This window comes from Monodelphis domestica, chromosome 5 (genome assembly GCF_027887165.1).
Source record: "Monodelphis domestica isolate mMonDom1 chromosome 5, mMonDom1.pri, whole genome shotgun sequence".
NCBI lineage: Eukaryota > Metazoa > Chordata > Mammalia > Didelphimorphia > Didelphidae > Monodelphis > Monodelphis domestica.
The window spans coordinates 31,646,881-31,665,461 of record NC_077231.1 but is presented as its reverse complement, the minus strand read 5'-3'; the positions used below and the strand labels follow the sequence as shown (position 1 = coordinate 31,665,461).

General features: G+C 40.6%; 1 protein-coding gene across 5 annotated transcripts in view; it reads left to right on the top strand.

Annotated features, from left to right (window-relative positions):
- The first annotated feature begins 6,054 nt into the window (after nt 1-6,054).
- Nucleotides 6,055-18,581, top strand: part of ESPL1 (extra spindle pole bodies like 1, separase) — a 48,996-nt gene continuing 36,469 nt past the window's right edge. The window contains exons 1-6 of one of the 5 annotated variants that reach the window (XM_056798122.1): nt 6,055-6,331; nt 10,511-10,603; nt 10,939-11,997; nt 12,242-12,346; nt 12,461-12,581; nt 14,132-14,268. In XM_056798122.1, coding sequence (XP_056654100.1) covers nt 6,263-6,331; nt 10,511-10,603; nt 10,939-11,997; nt 12,242-12,346; nt 12,461-12,581; nt 14,132-14,268 — 1,584 coding nt within the window. In that variant the 5' untranslated portion in view covers nt 6,055-6,262. Of the gene's footprint in view, nt 6,332-6,441; nt 6,463-6,538; nt 6,810-10,510; nt 10,604-10,938; nt 11,998-12,241; nt 12,347-12,460; nt 12,582-14,131; nt 14,269-18,581 lie in introns of those variants that run through there. The other 4 variants (XM_056798125.1, XM_056798123.1, XM_056798126.1 and 1 more) reach the window with 4 other exon arrangements.

Here is an 18,581-nt window from a genome sequence, read left to right as displayed (position 1 = left end):
AGAGAAATTTTTAGTGGGTTGGTTCACCTTACTTGATCATATTGTGGTTCCCCTGAGTTCTGTGAACCTCCGCATCCTGAGGTATGACCCTATTGTGGTTCTTTGAGATTCAGAACTTGGATCTTTAGGACCCTTTCTTAGATCTCAGCATAGAGTATTAGAGACCCAAGAGTTCCTGGACCTGGGCTGTCCTGGTCTGAGCACTGGAGCACCATGATGACTGGCATCCCTATGGCCTGTCAGCTGCTACTCCTTGGAGCTTCTGAATTCCTCTCACTGTGCAATTCCAACTATCTTGGGGGTTTTCCTAGGGAAGCCCACCCCTTGCAGGCTACTTCTTTCCTTCTCTGATTTTCTTGGGTGCTGTTTTGGCTTTGTTAGTGTGGATGGTAAGTCCTTTCCTATTGTCTGCTGACTTACTTTTTGTGAAGTTTTGGGATTGATGATGTCACTTATTATAATTTCTCATTGGATTTCTTGATCATTATTCAGTTCTGCTGTGAACTTCAAGGTTCTGCTGGTGTAGGTATGTAGAAGCTAGACACAAGAATACAGTTTAGGTGTCCAGGTTGGCCAGAAGTTCCAATGAATTGTTTCTCACAGTGTTGTCCTGAGGATTAAAGAGATAAAATAAGTCCTTTGCAAAACTTGAGACTATAAAATTTTAAGATATTATTCTAGGCACAGAGGACTCCCTGCTTCTCAAGGTGGCATTTCTAGCTAACACTTAGCCCAGATCTTTCTTCAGCCAGAAGGTAGACTGAAACCCCAGTTTAGGAAGAGTGAGAGGCATACAAAGGTCTTGAATAGTCAGTTCCTCATGGCAGTTGGAAATTGTTTGCTTCCAGAGTCCCTACCTTGGCAGAGTGAATTCTTGCAGGGAAGCCATACCCTAAGAAATATTTAGCTTTCTGACTCCGACTTGCCTACCCACATCTTTGTTTATGGTCTTACTATCTTCTTCCAGAGACAGTCAAGCTCCAAAAGTCTGATGACTTGGTGAATTGACATCTATTATTTTGGGGCCAGTAAAATCTAACTTTACCATTCTGTCCTCATCTTTTTAGAAACCAGTATTTACTATGTTGGTCTTCTCCGTCTACATTATTTCTCTTGGTGATCTCATCAGCTCATATGGTTTTATTCTCATTTCTGTGCTGATGATTCTTACATCTCCTTATCCAGCTCTAAGCTCTCTGCTGACTCCAGGTCTCTCATCTTCACTGCCTATTAAACATTTCTAAATGGATGCCTCACAGACATCTGAAACTCAACATGTCTAAAACTGAACTCCTTATCTTTTCCCAAAAAACCTTCCTTCTTTCTAACCTCACTATTTACATAGAGGACATCATTATCCTCCCAGTTAGTACCCCCTCTCTCAGACCCCCTATATCTAATAAATTGCCAAGTTCTGTCATTTCTGCCTTTGACAGCATCTCTCACATACACTCCCTTTCTTTCTTTTGACACTGCTACCATCCTGGTCTAGGCATTCAGCACCTCAAACAAACCTGAACAACTGCAGTGAACCATGGGTTGGTCTTTTCTGCTTTAAGCCTTTACCCTCAACTAAATTGATCTCCCTGACACAAGTTTGGCATCTTACTGCCCTGTCTTCCTACTCAATGTTAGATTAAAATGGTTGAAGGCCTTACACTGTAACAGTTAAAAGAGTCATGTTGTAAACTGTAGTGAGTTAAAATGGTGGAAGATATAAATTGTGATAGATATAAGAGAGGGTGAGTAAATTTGACCACAGAAAATGTTTCACTACAGTGTCTTGGTTTTTAAATCAAATATAAGGTGGTCATCAGGGAAATATTCCCAATTATTCAAATACCCAAGTCAACTGGGTTTTATAGAGATTTTAATTAATACAAATGTGGAATTAAAGAAAAGAGAGAAAGAGAGAAAAAGGAAATAAGTATATAGGGCCTTAAGCCAACATGGCCTAGACCTGAGTCTTAAGAGAGATCAGTCAGTCAGTCTTTTAACACTCACCACAAGGTCTGTCTAAGCAAGGATTCTAGTGACACCAGGCCAGCTCCATCTCAGCTGACTTCACCAGAGAGAGTTCCAGCAGAGTCCTCCTTAAAGAGCCTTCCAGCCAGAGACTGTTCCAAAGGGCCTCTCTCCAGAGCCTCCAGAGGGACAGAGTCCCCTCAGTGGAGCTCCAGCGAGACCTCCTTAGAGATTGTCCTCCAAGAGCTTCCCTTCTCCAGAGCTTCTCTCAAGAGATTCTTCCCAAGCGATCCTCCAAAAGGATTTTTTCCTCAAGAGATTCTGCTTTTTCTTATATAGGGGTTTTTCTCCCATGTCACCTCCCCCCAAGTCCTTACATCTACCAATCACTGTAGATGTTTTCCAAAGGACTGTCCATCTGAATTCCTGCTAAGTCGACTAATCTCCTCAGTAATTCTGAACCAGTGAAAACACAGCTGAGTCAACTAATCTCATCAAGAGAAAACTTGCCCAACCCTTTTAGGTACCTAGCATCCCATTGTATCAATTCTAAAAATAGGCCTGGCTCAAAGAACTCCTTGCCCCACCATAAGCATGGATCCAAGTACTTTCTTTGTTTAGCAAGGAGTTTTCTCCCCTAAAGCAGTCTTAAGTACAGGTGGAGTAGAGGTCCTCCCATAGCAAGGATTTTTCTCCCCTAAAGCAGTCTTAAATACGGTGGAGTAGAGGTCCTCCCATTTCTGATCATGGCGAGTTCTCACATCAAAATGGGGAATGTTCCCAGTAGGGAATTTGTTCCAATGGAAGATTCCTCAGTGTGGAAATTTTTAACATTCACAAGTCTGAGAAATTTCAAGATTTACATCAATAAACTCCAAAGGAATGGGAAAAGGAAAGAAGCACTTATATCGTAACTACTATGTGTCAAACACTGTGCTTGCTTAGTGGGTTTTTTTCCTTCTTTTTTTAATTAATAGAATTTATTTCCATGAATCTAAGCTTCTCCCTCCCCTTCTCATACCATAGAGAGCATCATCTAGCAAATATGTGTGTGTGTGTATGTGTGTGTGTGTATAGATTGTGCCTTTCATGCTTCCACTTCTCAGTTCATTCTTAGATGCAATCATTCACAAGTTATTCTTCAGATAATAAATCTGTAGTTGTATATAATATTCTCTAGGTTCTACTCATCTCATGCCATTATATCAAGTTAAAAAAATTATTTGTTCCTAGTTTCTTATGGCACAGTAGAATTCCATCACAATCATATACTACAATTCCTTTAGCCATTCTTCAATTGATGGACCTCTCACCCCCTCAATTTCCAGTTCTTTGCCACAAAAGAGAGCTGGTATGAATATTTTGTAACATATGTGTTCTTTTTCTTTTTTCCTGATCTCCTTGGGAAGCTAAGTCCTTTTTTTTTTTTTAACCCCTCACCTTCCATCTTAGAAGCAATACTGTGTATTGGTTCCAAGGCAGAAGAGTGTTAAGAGATGGTCAGTGAGGATTAAGTGTTAAGTGACTTGTCCAGTCACACAGCTAGGAAGTATCTGAGACCAGATTTGAACCTAGCACCTCCCATCTCTAAATCTGGCTCCCAATCCACTGAGCTACCCAATTACTCTCTGAGCTAAGTGCTTTTTAACAAATATTATCTTTTTTGATCCTCACAACAACCCAGTTATGTTGGTGCTATTTTTAACCCCATTTTACAGCTGAAGAATTAAGGCAAACAGATTAAGTGACATACCTAGACACAGCTAATAAGCATTTAAGACTCTATTTGAACTCATGTTTTTCTGACTTTAGGCCTGGCACTCTATCCACTGAGTGTCTACTGTCTACTGGCTCCCTATTACCTCCAGGATTAAATACAAAATCCTGTTTGACTTTCAAAGCCTTCTATATCCTTGCCCCTTTCTGTCTTTCTAGCCTTATTCCTTAAAGATTGCCACAAAGCATGCTCCATTGATACTGGCTTCCTTGCTTTTCTTCACATTAGATACAGCATTTTTGGATCCATGCTTTTTAAACTTGTGGTCCCCTTCCCCCATTTCCACTCCCATCTTTAAAATTCTTTCCTTCCTCTTCTCTACCTTCCAAGTTCCCTGGCTTCCTTCAAGTCTCAGCTAAAATCCCACCTTCTGTAAGAATGCTAGTCCCCTCTGTTGGCTTCTTTTTATCCTGTCAGGATCTTTTTTATTTATTTTTCAAAACCCTTACCTTCTGTTAGAAATAATACTGTGTTTTGGTTCCAAGGCAGAAGAGCAGTAAGTGTTAGGCAGTGGAGTTTAAGAGATGTGCCCAGGGTCACATAGCTAAGAAGTGTCTGAGGTTAGATTTGAATCCAAGATGTTCCATTTTTTAGGCGTGGCTCTCAATCCACAGAGCCACCTAGCTGCAGGGGAGGGGAGGCCTCTATCTTGTTTATACATAATTGTTTGCATATTGTCACTCCCATTTAACTGAGAGCTCCTTGAGAGCTGGAGCTGGGACTAACTTTTACCTTCCTTTGTATCTTCAGTGTTTGGCTCAGTACCTGGCATATAGTAGATGGTTAATATATGCTTGTGACTGAATAAGTGAATAAATAAAAAATTATATCAGTACAATTAATGAGTAATGTTACTACAAAGCAACATACTGAGACACCCAACCAGAGATAACAGGTACCAACAATTAGCATTTGAATAGGTAGGACACATCCAATAAGCCTGTACCACATCCAAATGAGTAGAAACTATAAAAAGCCTGTAGTTTATGTATTAGGCATCATTAACTGTCACAAGCACATTCTATGAAATACAATGAATTGATATGAGAGAATTCCCACTGGGAAATTTTATTCCTTTACATTTGTTGATGTCTTTTGTTTTCATATCACCTTTATTTCCAAATACATTCCTCCCTTCCCCTACCTAAAGTCATCCCTGATAAAGAATTTAAAAGAGAAAGAAAAAAAACCAATTCATCAAAACTAACCAGTAAAGGGCAGCTAAGTGGTTCAGTGGATAGAGCCTGGCCTGGAGACAGGAGGTCCTGGGTTCAAATGTGACCTCAGGTCCTTCCTAACTGTGTATGATTCTGGGAAAGTCATTTAACCTCCCCTTGCCTAGCTCTTACTGCTCTTCTGCCTGGGAAAAGATATGGATTCTAAGACAGAAGGTAAGGGTTTAGAAAATAAAAATCTAACCAATATATTAAATGTAATATTCCATATCCCTAATTTCCCACTTCAAAGAGAGAGTAGTGCATTTTTTCCTTTTTATCAGGACAAAGCTTGATCATTATGATAGAAGCCAGTTTCAGAGTTTGTCTTTATTGCTTTTGTTTCCCTTTCTATTGTTGTAATCCTTGTCTATACTGTTCTGGTCATTTCGGTTTGCATGTCAGTTATGATGACATTTATAAGGGCACAGTACTATTCCATTCCCTTTATGCACCACATCATATTTAGCCATCTCCCATTTGAATGCCATCCACTTTCTTTCCAGATCTTTCCTGCTACAAAAAGTACATTTATACATATGTAGATGCAGATGGGTCTTTTATTTTGATGTTTGGCCTTCTTGAAGTATTTGCCTTGAAGTAAAAGATAAGGGGAAAATTTTTTTTTTTTTACAAAATGTTAAAAAGCTGGACTGCCTAGTAAGAATTCCTGAAAATAAAGATAACCATTTTGAAATGAGCATCAGAAAATGAAAGAAAAAGGAAAACCTGTAAAAAAAACCCCAACAACCTTGAGATAAATTCAGCCCCAAACTCAAAATGATTTAAAAAAAATCTGTTGTGAACCCTGAGTCATTGAGACAAGACAAAAGGGGGGAAGGGAGGGAGGAAGAGGGAAGAAAAAAGGAAATGAGTCTCGAAGTCCAGGAAATAACAGGCCCAGGGCTGACAAAAGGCATTAATTCCAACGAATACGTTATTTTTAAAAAAATCAAACTTTTCCTGCTTTCCATTTCCTTTTAAGCCCCTTTCATTCTACATTTCCTTGCTCAGAGAAGAAGGGACTCGACTTGCGGGAGGGCAGGGGGGTCGACCTTCCTTTAACAGATGAAGAATTTAATTATATGGCTCTGCAGCCCAAACTGCCAAAAGGAAACCCCACCCTCAAGTTCTCCAACCCATCTAAGACCCGGAGAGCGAAGGCTTGATCACGTGATCCGGACAGTGCACTGAGCAGGAGCAACTACAATTCCCGGCATCCCACGTGGGTCGCGCTCAGATTACGCAGGCACCCTCTAATTGGACGGACCCTGATATTTGAACGTAGGACTGGCGCGAGAACTGAATGGTGGCATCTAGTCGACCTTCTTATCCCCTCGCTTTTTTGTGGCTCTTAGTCCGTGACCGAAGGCAAGTAAGGAGAGGGGACCGCCCTTTACTTTCAGGGTCTTCTTACGGTTATGGAAAGTGGAGGGGACGGCGGGGAGAGGGACGGGAGTGGGGAAATCTCTGGGAGCTGACCTGCTTGTTTCGCTCTGAACTGGGGTAAGTGAGGGGGGCCCGGGGCGCGCGCCGAGCCGCTGCTGGATGGGGGAGGGGCAGCCGTGGGAGCCCGGGTGTGTGACGGAGGCAGGTCCTCTAGAGGTGTTTTCAGTCCGGTCCCCACTAGTTAAGGAGGAGAGAACGAGATTTAGGGAGGTGTCTTCGATGATGACATCTCACCGAAAGACTATAAAACATTGTTGTGAGGCTCCTGCTGTGTGCCCGGCACTGGGGGCACTCTTCCTTCACACTGCTAGGAGGGAAGTGTCGGGGGAGGAGTTGAGTTTAAGATGTCGGGGGTGGGGATGGTGGTGAAGGTGTTATGCACAATATGGGTCCCAAGACAGAAGGTAAGATTTTAAAATATATATGTATACATATCATTGGGGACAGCTAGGTGGCTCTGAATAGAGAGCTAGGCCTGAAGACAGGTCCTGGAACAAAATGTGGACTCAGATATTTCCTAGTTGTGAAACCTTGGGCAAGTCACTTAACCCCAATTGCTTTTTTTTTTAAGTGGATTTTAAATGTTGCTCCTTTAAGGAGTAGTGGAGGGTGGATTGTTACGAATAAAAATTGACAGACATTACTAGATTTATCACACATATTCCCAACTAACAAATAAACAATGGTTAGAAAAATTAGAATGAAAGCTCCTCACAGAATTTCTTGACAAAAAATTAGAATGAAGCTTCAAAGTAAGTTTCCAAGTGGCTTGTTTGTTAGCCAAGGGGGATATATGTGTGAGTGTGTGTGTGTGAGAGTGTGAGATGATCGCATAAGATCAGAGTTGAATGAAGGTCCTCTGGATTCCAGGGCTGGTTCTCTCCACTGTGCCACCTAGCTTAGCTGCTCCCACTTTTTTTTTGACTAACACTTAAGTTATAACTATGTTATTACATGTCAGGAGAAATAGTATTTTCTTGATTTATTTTTATTTTGTATTTAATTTTTTTAAACCCATACCTTATTGATTCCAAGGCAGAAGAGTGGTAAGAGCTAGGTAATTGGGGGGGGGGGGGGAGGTTAAGTGACTTGTCCAGGGTCACACAGCTAGGAAGTATCTGAGGTCAAATTTGAACCTAGGACCTCCCATCTCTGGGCCTGGCTCTCAATCCACTGAGCCACCCAGCTGCCCCAAATTTAATTTTTAAATTTTTTTCCATATAGTCCTTTTTTAAGCGAATTATCTTATAAAACCAAAACCCAAAACATAAGCCCAAATAATTGAAAAATCATATGCTTTCTTCTTCATTCTCACTCCCAACAGTTCTTTCTCTATAGGTGGATAGCATTCTTTGTTGTAAGCCCCTCAGAATTGTCCTGGTTTATTATATTGCTGAGAGTAGCCAAGTCTATCATAGCTGATCATTCCATAATATTGCAGTTGCTGTGTACAATGTTTTCCTGGTTCTGCTTATTTCATTCTGTATCAGTTCATGTAAGTCTTTCCAGCTCTTTCTGAAATCATCCTGTTCAGCATTCTTTGCAGCACAATAGTATTCTATCACCATCATATACCCCCACAATCTGTTCAGCCATTCCACAATTGAAGGACATTTCTTCAGTTTCCAATTCTTGGCCACCACAAAGTACAAGTTGGTCTTTTCTTGATTTTTTTTTAACCACTTAAAAATGTAGCTTAGCCTGCAAACCTATAAAAACAGAGTTTAGAACAAGTTTGGCAAGGGAGTTGAAGAGTTGAAGGGAGAAAAGAAAGCCATCCAGGACAGAGTCCTGTGGGACACCCATGGTAAGGGGCATAACTTGAAGATACCTCAAATAAGACTGAGGATTCGGAGGAGGAGAACCAGCAGAGGGTGCTGTCATAAACATTTGGAAATGAGAAGGGATTGATTGTCAGTGTTAAGAAGGGTAAAGATTGGGGAAAAGCCATTGGATTTGAAGATTAAGAGATTAATTAGTAATAGAGAGAAAAGTTTTGATTGAATGATTAAATTGGAAGCTAGATTGTAGAGGTAAAGAGTGAATGGCAAAGATCTTGTCATCATCCCCAAATACTCCACTTCTATCTTTATAAATTCTGAATCTGTCCTTATGCCACAGAGCCTGTTTATTTTTCCTCACAAAGATCTCCAGTCACTTAACCTTTGTTCTTTACCAGGCCATCGTCCCTGCACTGACTACACTTCCCTATCTTTACTCTTCAGTGAACTACTTCAGTTCTATACTTTCCTCTTCTCTTGTATCCCTTGTTCTGTTGCCCTATTCCCAGTATTGCCCTCCTAAACCTCAGCCCTGGATTGTTCCTATTATCTTCTGCCTCTGCCTTCACTTCTACTCATATGCTGCCAAATAAAGTAAGATAAAATTAAAAATGCAACCCCCCCCCAAAAAAAACAACCCTAAACAACATGCTGACTAGGTCTAGTACAAATCTATTTCACATAAATTCAACTTTGCTCCTTTTTTAAAAAATTTTTTTATTGTCATGCAAAATGCACTTTCATATTGGTCATTGTTGTAAGAGCACATTCATACATAACCCAAACTCCAAAATTAAACCAAAAATATACTCATATGAAAGACGACCCCAGTAATTCTTTCTCTGGAGATGGATAGCATTCCTCATCATAAGTCTTTCAGGATTATCCCATGCCATTGCATTGCTTAGTTTTCACAGATAATCATCATTTAATATTGTTGTAATCATGTACAATGTTTTTTTCCCCAGTTCTCCTGATTTTGTTCAGCATCCATTTCTGCAGATTTTTCCAGCTTTTTCTGAAATCATCTTGCTTATTATTTCTAATAACACAATAGTATTCCATTACCAACATGTACCACAATTTGTTCAGCCATTTCCCAAATGATAGTCATTCCCTTTATTTCTAATTCTTTGCCACCACAAAAAGAGCAGCTAGGAATATTTTTATACAAGTAGATCCCTTTTCTTATTATCTCTTTGGGATATAGACCCAGTAGTAGGTCTGGATCAAAGGATATACACAATTTTATAACCCTTTGGGTATAGTTCCAAATTGCCCTCCAGAATTGTCAACTTTGCTCTTAGTTCAGAAAATTAATCCTTTTAAACCTTCCTAATTGACTCACTATCCCATCCTCCATAGCAGCTTTTCCAGATCTTTTTAATTCCTCCTTAAATCTCCCATTATCTTTTCATCTGAGAACCTTGCCTTTTATTTCACAGTAAAATGGGAAGAAACAGCGTTCTTCATAGATGGCAGCTAGGTAGCAAAGTGTATTTTGGACCCAGGAAATAAAAATGTTGTCTTAGATACTTAACTGTGTGACCCTGGGCAAGTCACTTGACCTCAGCATTCCTTATCTGTAAAATTGGGATATTAGCACCTACCTCACAGGGTCGTTGTAAGGATGGAATGAGATAGTATTTGTTCTTTGTAAAACTTTATGTGCTGTGCAAATGCTAGCAGCTGCTGCTGCCATTGTTGTTATTACATATCTGCAAGGTCAAACTTCTCAATACTGTTGTCAGCCCATACTAGAGGAAATAGATTCTAAAGTGTTACATGACTTGTTTGGGGGCATACAGCTCCCTCAGTTAGCTTTTAGTTTGGTATAAGGCTACAACACATAAATCACACTATGACCAATACATAAATAAATCTAAAACATTGTATTACTTCAGAGATAGACCCTACTAGCACTTCCCCAACAGTCCTTACCTAAATAGGTAAGTGACTTGTCGTATGTATAGCTGAGTTCAAATGAATTTATCACCTGGTAGCCATCTTTCTTGTGCTTAACTTTAAAAATTTTTTTAGTTGGGCTAATTCCTGAAAGATTTTCCAGCAGGTCAGTGTTTACTGGTATTTCATTTGTATAACCTTCAAAGTGAGTGAGGGTCATACCTAAGAGAAAGCTGACTGTTAGGTGGTATAGAACAATTTGATAGGAGGTTTAAGTGGAGAATGGCCATTATTTGTCAATGAGAGATTGATGAATGAGATAATGTGGGCCTTTTTGCATACTTACTTAATATTGAGTTTATCCTTCCATCTATCAGGACCAAACTAATTCTCCTTGAATTCTTTTTCTTTTTTGGCAGCTCATATGGACCATGAGGAACTTTAAAGGAGCAGACTTTGGAAAATGGATGAGCAGCCAAGAGGAGGCCAAGGCTTTGCTGGTTGAGCTGAAGGTTAGAGTGGTTGGTGGGCCAGGGAACTTTTTGCCTCTTAGAGCTTGGAATGTCTTCTTGAGGTTTTCTTCTACCAACATTGAGCAGTGTCATATGTGGGGTAAGTGGGAGAATACTGTAGATTATTTCTAAGTAAGAGATAATATAAATAGCAAATGAGATACCAGGCTGAGGTCTTTTGGAGGGCTGAAGCCCACTTGATTTTCCCCCTTCTCTTTGTTAAGATGAGAAGACAAAAGGTAGACATTATTGCTGAATGATGCTGACATCTGGCTACTTTTGTTGAACTCTTTCCTTCCCTTGGTAAACTGATTTACAAATTCTTTTACTTCCAGGAGTTCCTGTCCAGACCTCTGGATAGCCCCACGGGCCGTTCATTTGCAGCAGAACAAAGACTTGCCTGTGATTCCATTTTGAGGGCTTGCAACCAACAGGTGGTGGCTGGGCTTGCTTGTCCTGACCACTTGGGCAGCCTGTTGGAGCTGGCAGGGTTGGCCTGTGATGGCTACTTGAAAGCAACCCCTCATCGCACCCCACTCTACTTAGAACGCATCCTCTTCGTCTTCTTGCGAAATATTTTTGCTCGGGTGGTCCCAAACGCTGTTCTCTACCTGATCAAATCATTGCATACCTGCTTAGTGCAGCATGTGCCAGTGGGTGCAACCCAGGACTATGAGGCTATTATCCGAGGTGCCTTCTCTTTGCTTTGGAAAGGGGCAGAAGCACTTAGAGAACGTCAGCAAGCCTTCTCTGTTCGCCTGTGGGCCTTGAGTTTCTTGGTACTCTTGGAAGATGAAAGTACCCCATGCAAATTCCCCCTTTTTTCTTCCCCAACTGCTTGTCAAGCTGAAGCTGCCTGCCGGCTCTTTGAAGGCAGTGGGCATCCTTTGGGTGAGGCAGATGCCCACTTCCTCAGTGAACAGCTTTCTACTTGTGTGATCAAAGTGCTGGTTGGGAAGGAAGCCAGTCCTTCACATCCTCTCTCTCCCTGCAGGGCCCTCTGCCTCCTAGAGCTCACCTTAGAAAGGTGCCAAAGACTGTGCCTGAGCAGCTGCTGCACAGAGGCTGCTAGGGCTGTGCAGGAAGTCCAGGGTTACTTGGGGAACACAGCCCTGGCCCCTAGCCTCCAGCTGTGCCTGTTGGGGGTGGAACTCCGAAGGCTGCTGGCTGGAGCCTTTGGGGGAGTGGGGGAACTATTGCGCAAGGCCGCAGCTATTCTCAGCTTTGGCGTCAAGGGCCCGTCATCCTCATTTAGAGCTCTTGTGGAGACTTGTCAGTTCATCCTCTTGGTCCTAGAGAGTGATACTTTGAAAAAGTATGAATTGGATAGCATCCTGGGCCTCTCAGCCTTCTTGGGCAAATACTGTCATCTTCTTCGCCAGCTTCGGGACAGCGTGAGTTATGTGTAAGGGGGAAGACAGGGGGAGAAGGACCCATCTCACACCCCCTGCCAGCTAAGGGTCCCTGGGCAGATTGAGAACTCTCATGGCTGGCCCACAGCCTGAGATTTTGGTGCTGACAATATTCCTTCTTAGCCACCTTGCTGCCACCTCTCTCTTGGTCCTTCTCTGCTGTGGCTCAAACTCTCACAGTATGTTTGCTTCCCATGAACTAGTCTTCTGTAACTTCTTATTGTAGGCTCCTGTGGATTGTCCCAAGCAGCAGCAAGTCTTGGCTCAGATGCATTTTCATGGACTCCAGCTCTTTACCAGGATGGTTTATGATTTCTTCAGTGGTTCTAAGGTATTGTTAAGTTGTGCAGTCAAGTAATACAGCTTTAGTGTCTTTTTTAAGCAATGATGAGGGTTTCCTTGAGGTAATCTTACATTCCCTAATCTCACACTTGTGTTTCTTCAGGTCACAGATTTGACTGACTTGACCGAGCTTGTTGTGAGCTGTCATTGTGCTGTTGTCTGGATGTTGGAGGCTCTAGAGGGCCTGAAGGACCAAGAGCAGGCAGACTACCTTGGAATCACTGGTCAGTCCTGGGTATTTTCTGTTAGGGTATCTGCTTTCCTAGAAGGCTGGCCAAGCACCTGTTGCTTCATGCAGGGCATTGTCTCTGTCCCTGCGCGGCTAATGGAATAGAGAGGAGATGGTCAGCTGTATAGTCAGCCTTTCCGTTATCCTTGGCAATGGAAGCAGAACAATGAAGTCCCATGGAATTAAGAGTTCAAATCTTTGAAAAACTTGCAGATCTAGGGAATTAAAGGTCAAGACAAGTCTAGGAAAGCTTTGTGAAGGAAACCAAATCTTTTTTATAGAAGATGAGGGAAAGACTTGGCATGAAAAAATGGATGCCAGCTGGGGATATGATCTGGAAAGAAATTGTTTTTTAATGAAACCTTGCTTTTATTGGGGCAATTATCCCAAAGAGGGTACCTTTCATTGGTGCAATTTTAGGCACCAGCAATTTAGTTTTCTAGTTGCCCACCCATGGAAAGGCTAAGTCAGCTGCCCTGTGTCCCAGCCGTCATGTGAACTTTGAACTGAGAACTTGCTGGCTTAGAAGTCAGCTTTTTCTCCATGGGCTACACCACTAATCTTAACCTATGTAAGAGTTAAGAAGGGTGTGGTCGCTGATCGTAATAAATGCAGTTAAAATTATGAGTATAGCTGTTAGTAGCTTTAACAATTTAGTTTAATCAAAGTAGAGATAGTAACAAGAGGGAAGTATAGGAAAGAGGTAAGGAGTTGTCTAGTCTACCCTAAGTGCTGCTCTGATGAAATCCAGCTCACCCTGGACAAAAAGCTCAATCTCCAGGCAGAAGAGTGCGGGAGTCTCTTCAGCAAGAGTTCCCAGAGTAAGCGTCTCCCTTCAGGTCTAGCCCCAACGCAGGAATCTGAATCCAAGTCCGAGAGTCCCTTCAGTCAGTGTGTCACTAACCCAAGTGAGTCATGAAAGCAGCCGATTGGTCCCTGGGTCCCACTTATACATGTTTTTCTTCACCCATCAGCTCTCTCTCATCCCATGTCATACCTCAGGAACCAATCATAGTTCCTTAATTTGTCTGGCACAACTTGTGCCTGTGGGATCAACTTTCTTTCTCTGAGGGTATGAGCTTCTTTGCAATCAATGCTAAAGTATCTTTAAGTTCCTAAGTTTTTTTTGTTTTTTTTTTAAGGAAGATAATTCCATTTTCACACTTACAAAGAAACAGATTTGCCTAATTGGAATTGTCTGCAGACCTAGATAGTACAGTTTTTGTTTGTTTGTTTATTTGTTTGTTTTTAATAAACCCTTACCTTCTGTCTTGGGAATCAATACTGAGATGGCAGAAGAGTGGTAAGGGCTAGGCAATGGGGGTCAAGTGACTTGCTCAGGGTCACACAACTGGGAAGTGTCTGAGCCCAAATTTGAACTCAGGATCTCCCATCTCTAGACCTGGCTCAATCCAGCTGCCCCTGATAGTACAGTTTTAATTATGCACCCTCCTTCCCCCCATCCCTCACCCCACTTAGCAGTTGAGACAGGAGTAGGGAATGGGAATTGGTCCTCTTCTGATGTTCCTCTCTTCTGTCTGGCAGCCTGCTGCACCAGTCACTTGGCCTATAAGTTCTACAACCAGAAGCTCTATGCTGAGGCCAGCACCATCACTGAACCTTTCTGTCAGAAGATTGGACTGGCAACATCTGGAACATACCCTGGGGTGCCTCCTGAGAAGGTGAGTAGGCAGGGTGTTGTTCCATTGGCTTCAGAGATTAGGAGAATGGAAGCAATGAGCACATGACTACAAACCTAGGTTTGACTTTCCCTCTTCAGTTTTTGTTTACCTGGGCTATTGTTCTGGTTAGATGGAAATTTCCCTGAGAAAATAAGCTCTGCAACTATGGCCTTACACCCACTCTTTTTTCAATCTATGATTTTATTAACATGTCATTTCTCTAATATTCATTCCCCCAAACCCCTCCCCTATTCAAAAGAAGCTACACAAACTTGAGCTGTTGGCAGCCTGTTCTTACAGAGCAAGCAGCATTCATTCATGGCCTCCTATCCTGCTTGAGAGAATGGATGTGCTTAAAAAAATGTTTATTGCTATAGAATGTACATTATTGAAATTGTGGTACATTTTGTTTTCTTAGTTTCTTTCATCACAACACACTATTTCATTTATTCCTTTCCATATTGTTTCTCCTCTTTTTTAAAAGTTTCTTACTTTTGTCTATCTGATAGTTGTGAGATGAAACTTTAGTTGCTTCAACTTGTATTTCTCTCTATGTGTTAGTGACTTAGAGCATTTTTTCATATGATTGTTGATAGCTTAGATTTGTTCCTTTGATCATTTATTTTGGTCTTATAAATTTAAATCAGTTTCTTACATATTTTGGAAATGAGACCTTTAGCAGAGAAATTTTTTGTAAAGGTTGTTTCCCAGTTACCTGTTTCCCTTCTAATTTTTACATTAGATTTATTTATGCAAAAACGTAAAAAAAAATTATATAATCAAAATTGTCCTTTTTACTCTTTGTGATTGTCTTTATCCTTTGGTTATGAACTCTTCTGGAACTCTGTACAAAAATTCAAAAGGTAAATTTTTTCCTTGTTCCTCTAATTTATATCTAGGTCACAGATTAATTTGGAGTTTATCTTGGCATATAGTTTGAGGTGTTAGTCTAAACTTAATTTCTGTCATATTGCTGTCCAGTTTTCTCCTCTCATTTGTTTTTGAAGACATTTAGAGATAATGACTTTTCCTTTCTGAATTCCTTTAGTTACAGTTGATAGGTATCTTATTGTCAGAAATTGTTTTTTAGGGGAGCAGCTGGGTAGCTCAGTGGATTGAGAGCCAGACCTAGAGACAGGAGGTCCTGGATTTAAATCTATCCTCAGACACTTCCCAGCTGTGTGACCCTGGGCAAGTCACTTGACCCCCATTGCCTAGCCCTTCCCACTCTTCTGCCTTGGAGCCAATACATAGTATTGACTTTAAGGCAGAAGATAAGGATTTTTTTAAAATTATTTTTTAATTTTAACTTCACTTTTTGACTTGCCAGTTCTTTAATGTACCTTAGTCTCTACTTATGTTTAAATTTATCTAGAGGCCTTTATTGAAGATAATTTTGTAGCATTATGATCAATAAGTAATGTATTATTTCTCCTTTTCTACATCTTTTGGTGAGATTTTTATGCCCTCTACATTACCAGTTTTTGTAAAGGGATCATTTACAACTGAGAAGTAATGTCAATTCCTTTCTATTCCCAATCAGTAAATGCCAGTGGTCTGTCATCTAACTTTAATTCTACTTAGGCCTTCCTGGCTTAATTTTGGTTTAAATTTGTCCAGATCTGAAAGAACTATATTAAAATCCTTCACGATTATAGTTTTACTGACTATTTCTTCTCCTAATTCAATTAACTTTTCCTTTAAATGTTTAGATGTTAGTAGGGACATATATATTAAATACTAAGATTGATTCTTTGTCTACAGTGCTTTTAAAAATAATGAAAATTCCCTTCTCTGTATTTACCTGAAATTATGATTGTTGTCCTTGGGGGGTTTTTTTTGAGTTCCACTGAAATGTAATAGATTTTGTTCCTGTCCTTCATTTTAACTCTTTGAATTTTTGTGTTTCAAGTGTGTATCTTGTAAGCAACATATTATTGGATTCTACTTTTTTTGCTGTAATCTGTTTATGGGTTAGTTCATCCCATTTACATTCATAGTTTCAATTGATTGTGTGCTTCTCTTTGTCCTGGCCTCTTATACTTTTTTCTACTCCTTTTTTCCTACCTCCCTCTTTGTAAATGAGAAGGTAATAGAAGAGGGAGAAATTTCTGAACACTTGTGGTCTCCAAGTGAACAGCCTGTTTCCTCTCTTGTTACTTTTTAATTTTTCATCTTTAGTCTTCCTCTGTCCTGTATTTGAGAACATTTGGCTTATGACCTATTTTCTTTTCTCTCTTGCCTTCACGCCACTCCTCCCTTATCCCTGTCCTGTCCAATTTATTCCCTTTTTCCCTTTTAAATTCCAATTCCCTTTTAAATCATATCTATTTCTGTTGTGAGATCTCTGTGTAGAAAGGGATGATTGTGTTCAGTCCTTCCTTATCCTATTCATTCAAGAGTGAGGTTCATTGGACATCCACTTGCCCCACCCTTCCTTTCTGGCCATGTACTTGAATTTTATACACTTCTGTTAGGTAGTAATGATTCCTCTCCTTTTCTTCCTCCTCAGTCAGCAAACATTTATTGAATGATCATCAGATAATAGGCACTGTGGGGGCAGCTGGGTAGCTCAGTGGATTGAGAGCCAGACCTAGAGATGGGAGGTCCTAGGTTCAAATTTGGGCTCAGACACTTCCCAGCTGTGTGACCCTGGGCAAGTCACTTGATCCCCATTGCCTGGTCCTTATCACTCTTCTGCCTTGGAACCAATACACAGTATTGACTCCAAGATGGAAGGTGAGGGTTTAAAAAAAAAAAGATATTAGGCACTGTGGGGGAATGCAAATACAACTAAAAGAAAGACAGCCCCTGTCCTCAAGGAGCTCATACTCTACAAGAGACAGAAGGTACCAGCTGGAAACCTCATAAAGAAAGCCCTGTTGAGATGAGTTAAGAGTAAAACCTGGAGGGGAATGAATTTTTCTCACATATTTTTGTTTTTCACTTAAGACCTTTAAAATATAACAAAACCCTGATCCATTATCATCTTAGCTTTCATCTCTGACTCCTAAAGACTGGGTACTGGGAAGAAATTTGTTTCTCAGCCCTCTAGCAACATGTAAATAGTTCATCCTCATGTATTTCCTTTCAGTCATCCAAATATGTATGCTTTTTTCTGTTTCCTTTTGCCTTTGCATTTCCATTTTCAAATGTCTGCTCAGCTTTGGACTTTTCATCAGGAATGCTTGTGTAGTCAATTAAATGTGTTTCCCCCCCACATATGTTTTAGTTAGTTTTGCTAGATAGATTATACTTGGTTTTAAGTCTTTATCTTTTGCCTTTTATCATATTCTAAGCTCATTTCTCCTTTATGGTGGCAACTATTAAGTCTGTAATCCTCATTGTGGTATTTGAACTCCTTTTTTAGCTACTTGTATTTTTTCTTTGACCTGGAAGCTCTGGATTTGACCATACTGTGCCTGAGAGTTTTCATTTTGGAGTTTTTTCCTGGAGGTAATCCATATATTCTTTCTGTTTTGACTTTTCCTTCTGGTTCTAAGCTGGGCAGTGTTAAATTTATTCAGACACATTCTGATGATAATTTTTAGTTAATTGAATAATTCTTGGACTCTCTTTGACCTGTTTCCCATGTAAAGTAATTTGTACAATACAATATTGTATTTCTTCTATTTTTTAAAAGTATATTTTTGTTTTATTTTGAAATTTTCCTATTGTATTGTTCTTGTTTTACTGTCAGATCTATTCTAATTGTCAGGTCATTCAGTTCTTGAGAGAGCTTCTCCATTGTCTGTTCCAAGGTCTCAGTTTTCCTTGCCAGTGTTTTCTTCTTGGTGTTTCCATTCCATATCTTGTTTCATTTTGTCTAGGTACTCCTGCAGTCCCTGTTAGGGATTTTTTTTTCTCCGAGGCTTTATTTGCATTTGTTGTAATGTAGCGATGTCATTTTTGTGGTTAACTCCAGCTCTTTCTGTTCCTGCAGCTAGGTGGGTTGGATTAAGCTTGGGTTAAGCTCTCCAACTGAATAGCATGGGCAGAATCTATCATGAGTCTAGTGGGCCAGTTTGGGCCTCTTCTTTAAGGGACTCTGGGGATGGATTAAGTGTTGGGCTCCCTCTGTCTTTGGGCTCTTTTCTGGGTTTCTGACTAGGTTCTCTTTGCCCTGTTACTGGACTCTTGGGTTATTCTCTTGCTGGGCTCACTCCACAGGCTTCAGAAATTCTTCATTCTGGCTTTTGCCAATGGTTTTCCTCCCATTGCTGGGCTCAGACCACTGGTGCTCTGATGGATTCTGCCTAGGCTTGGGCAGGGAATGCCCAAATTTCTTTGATTTCTTATTCAACACAATATTC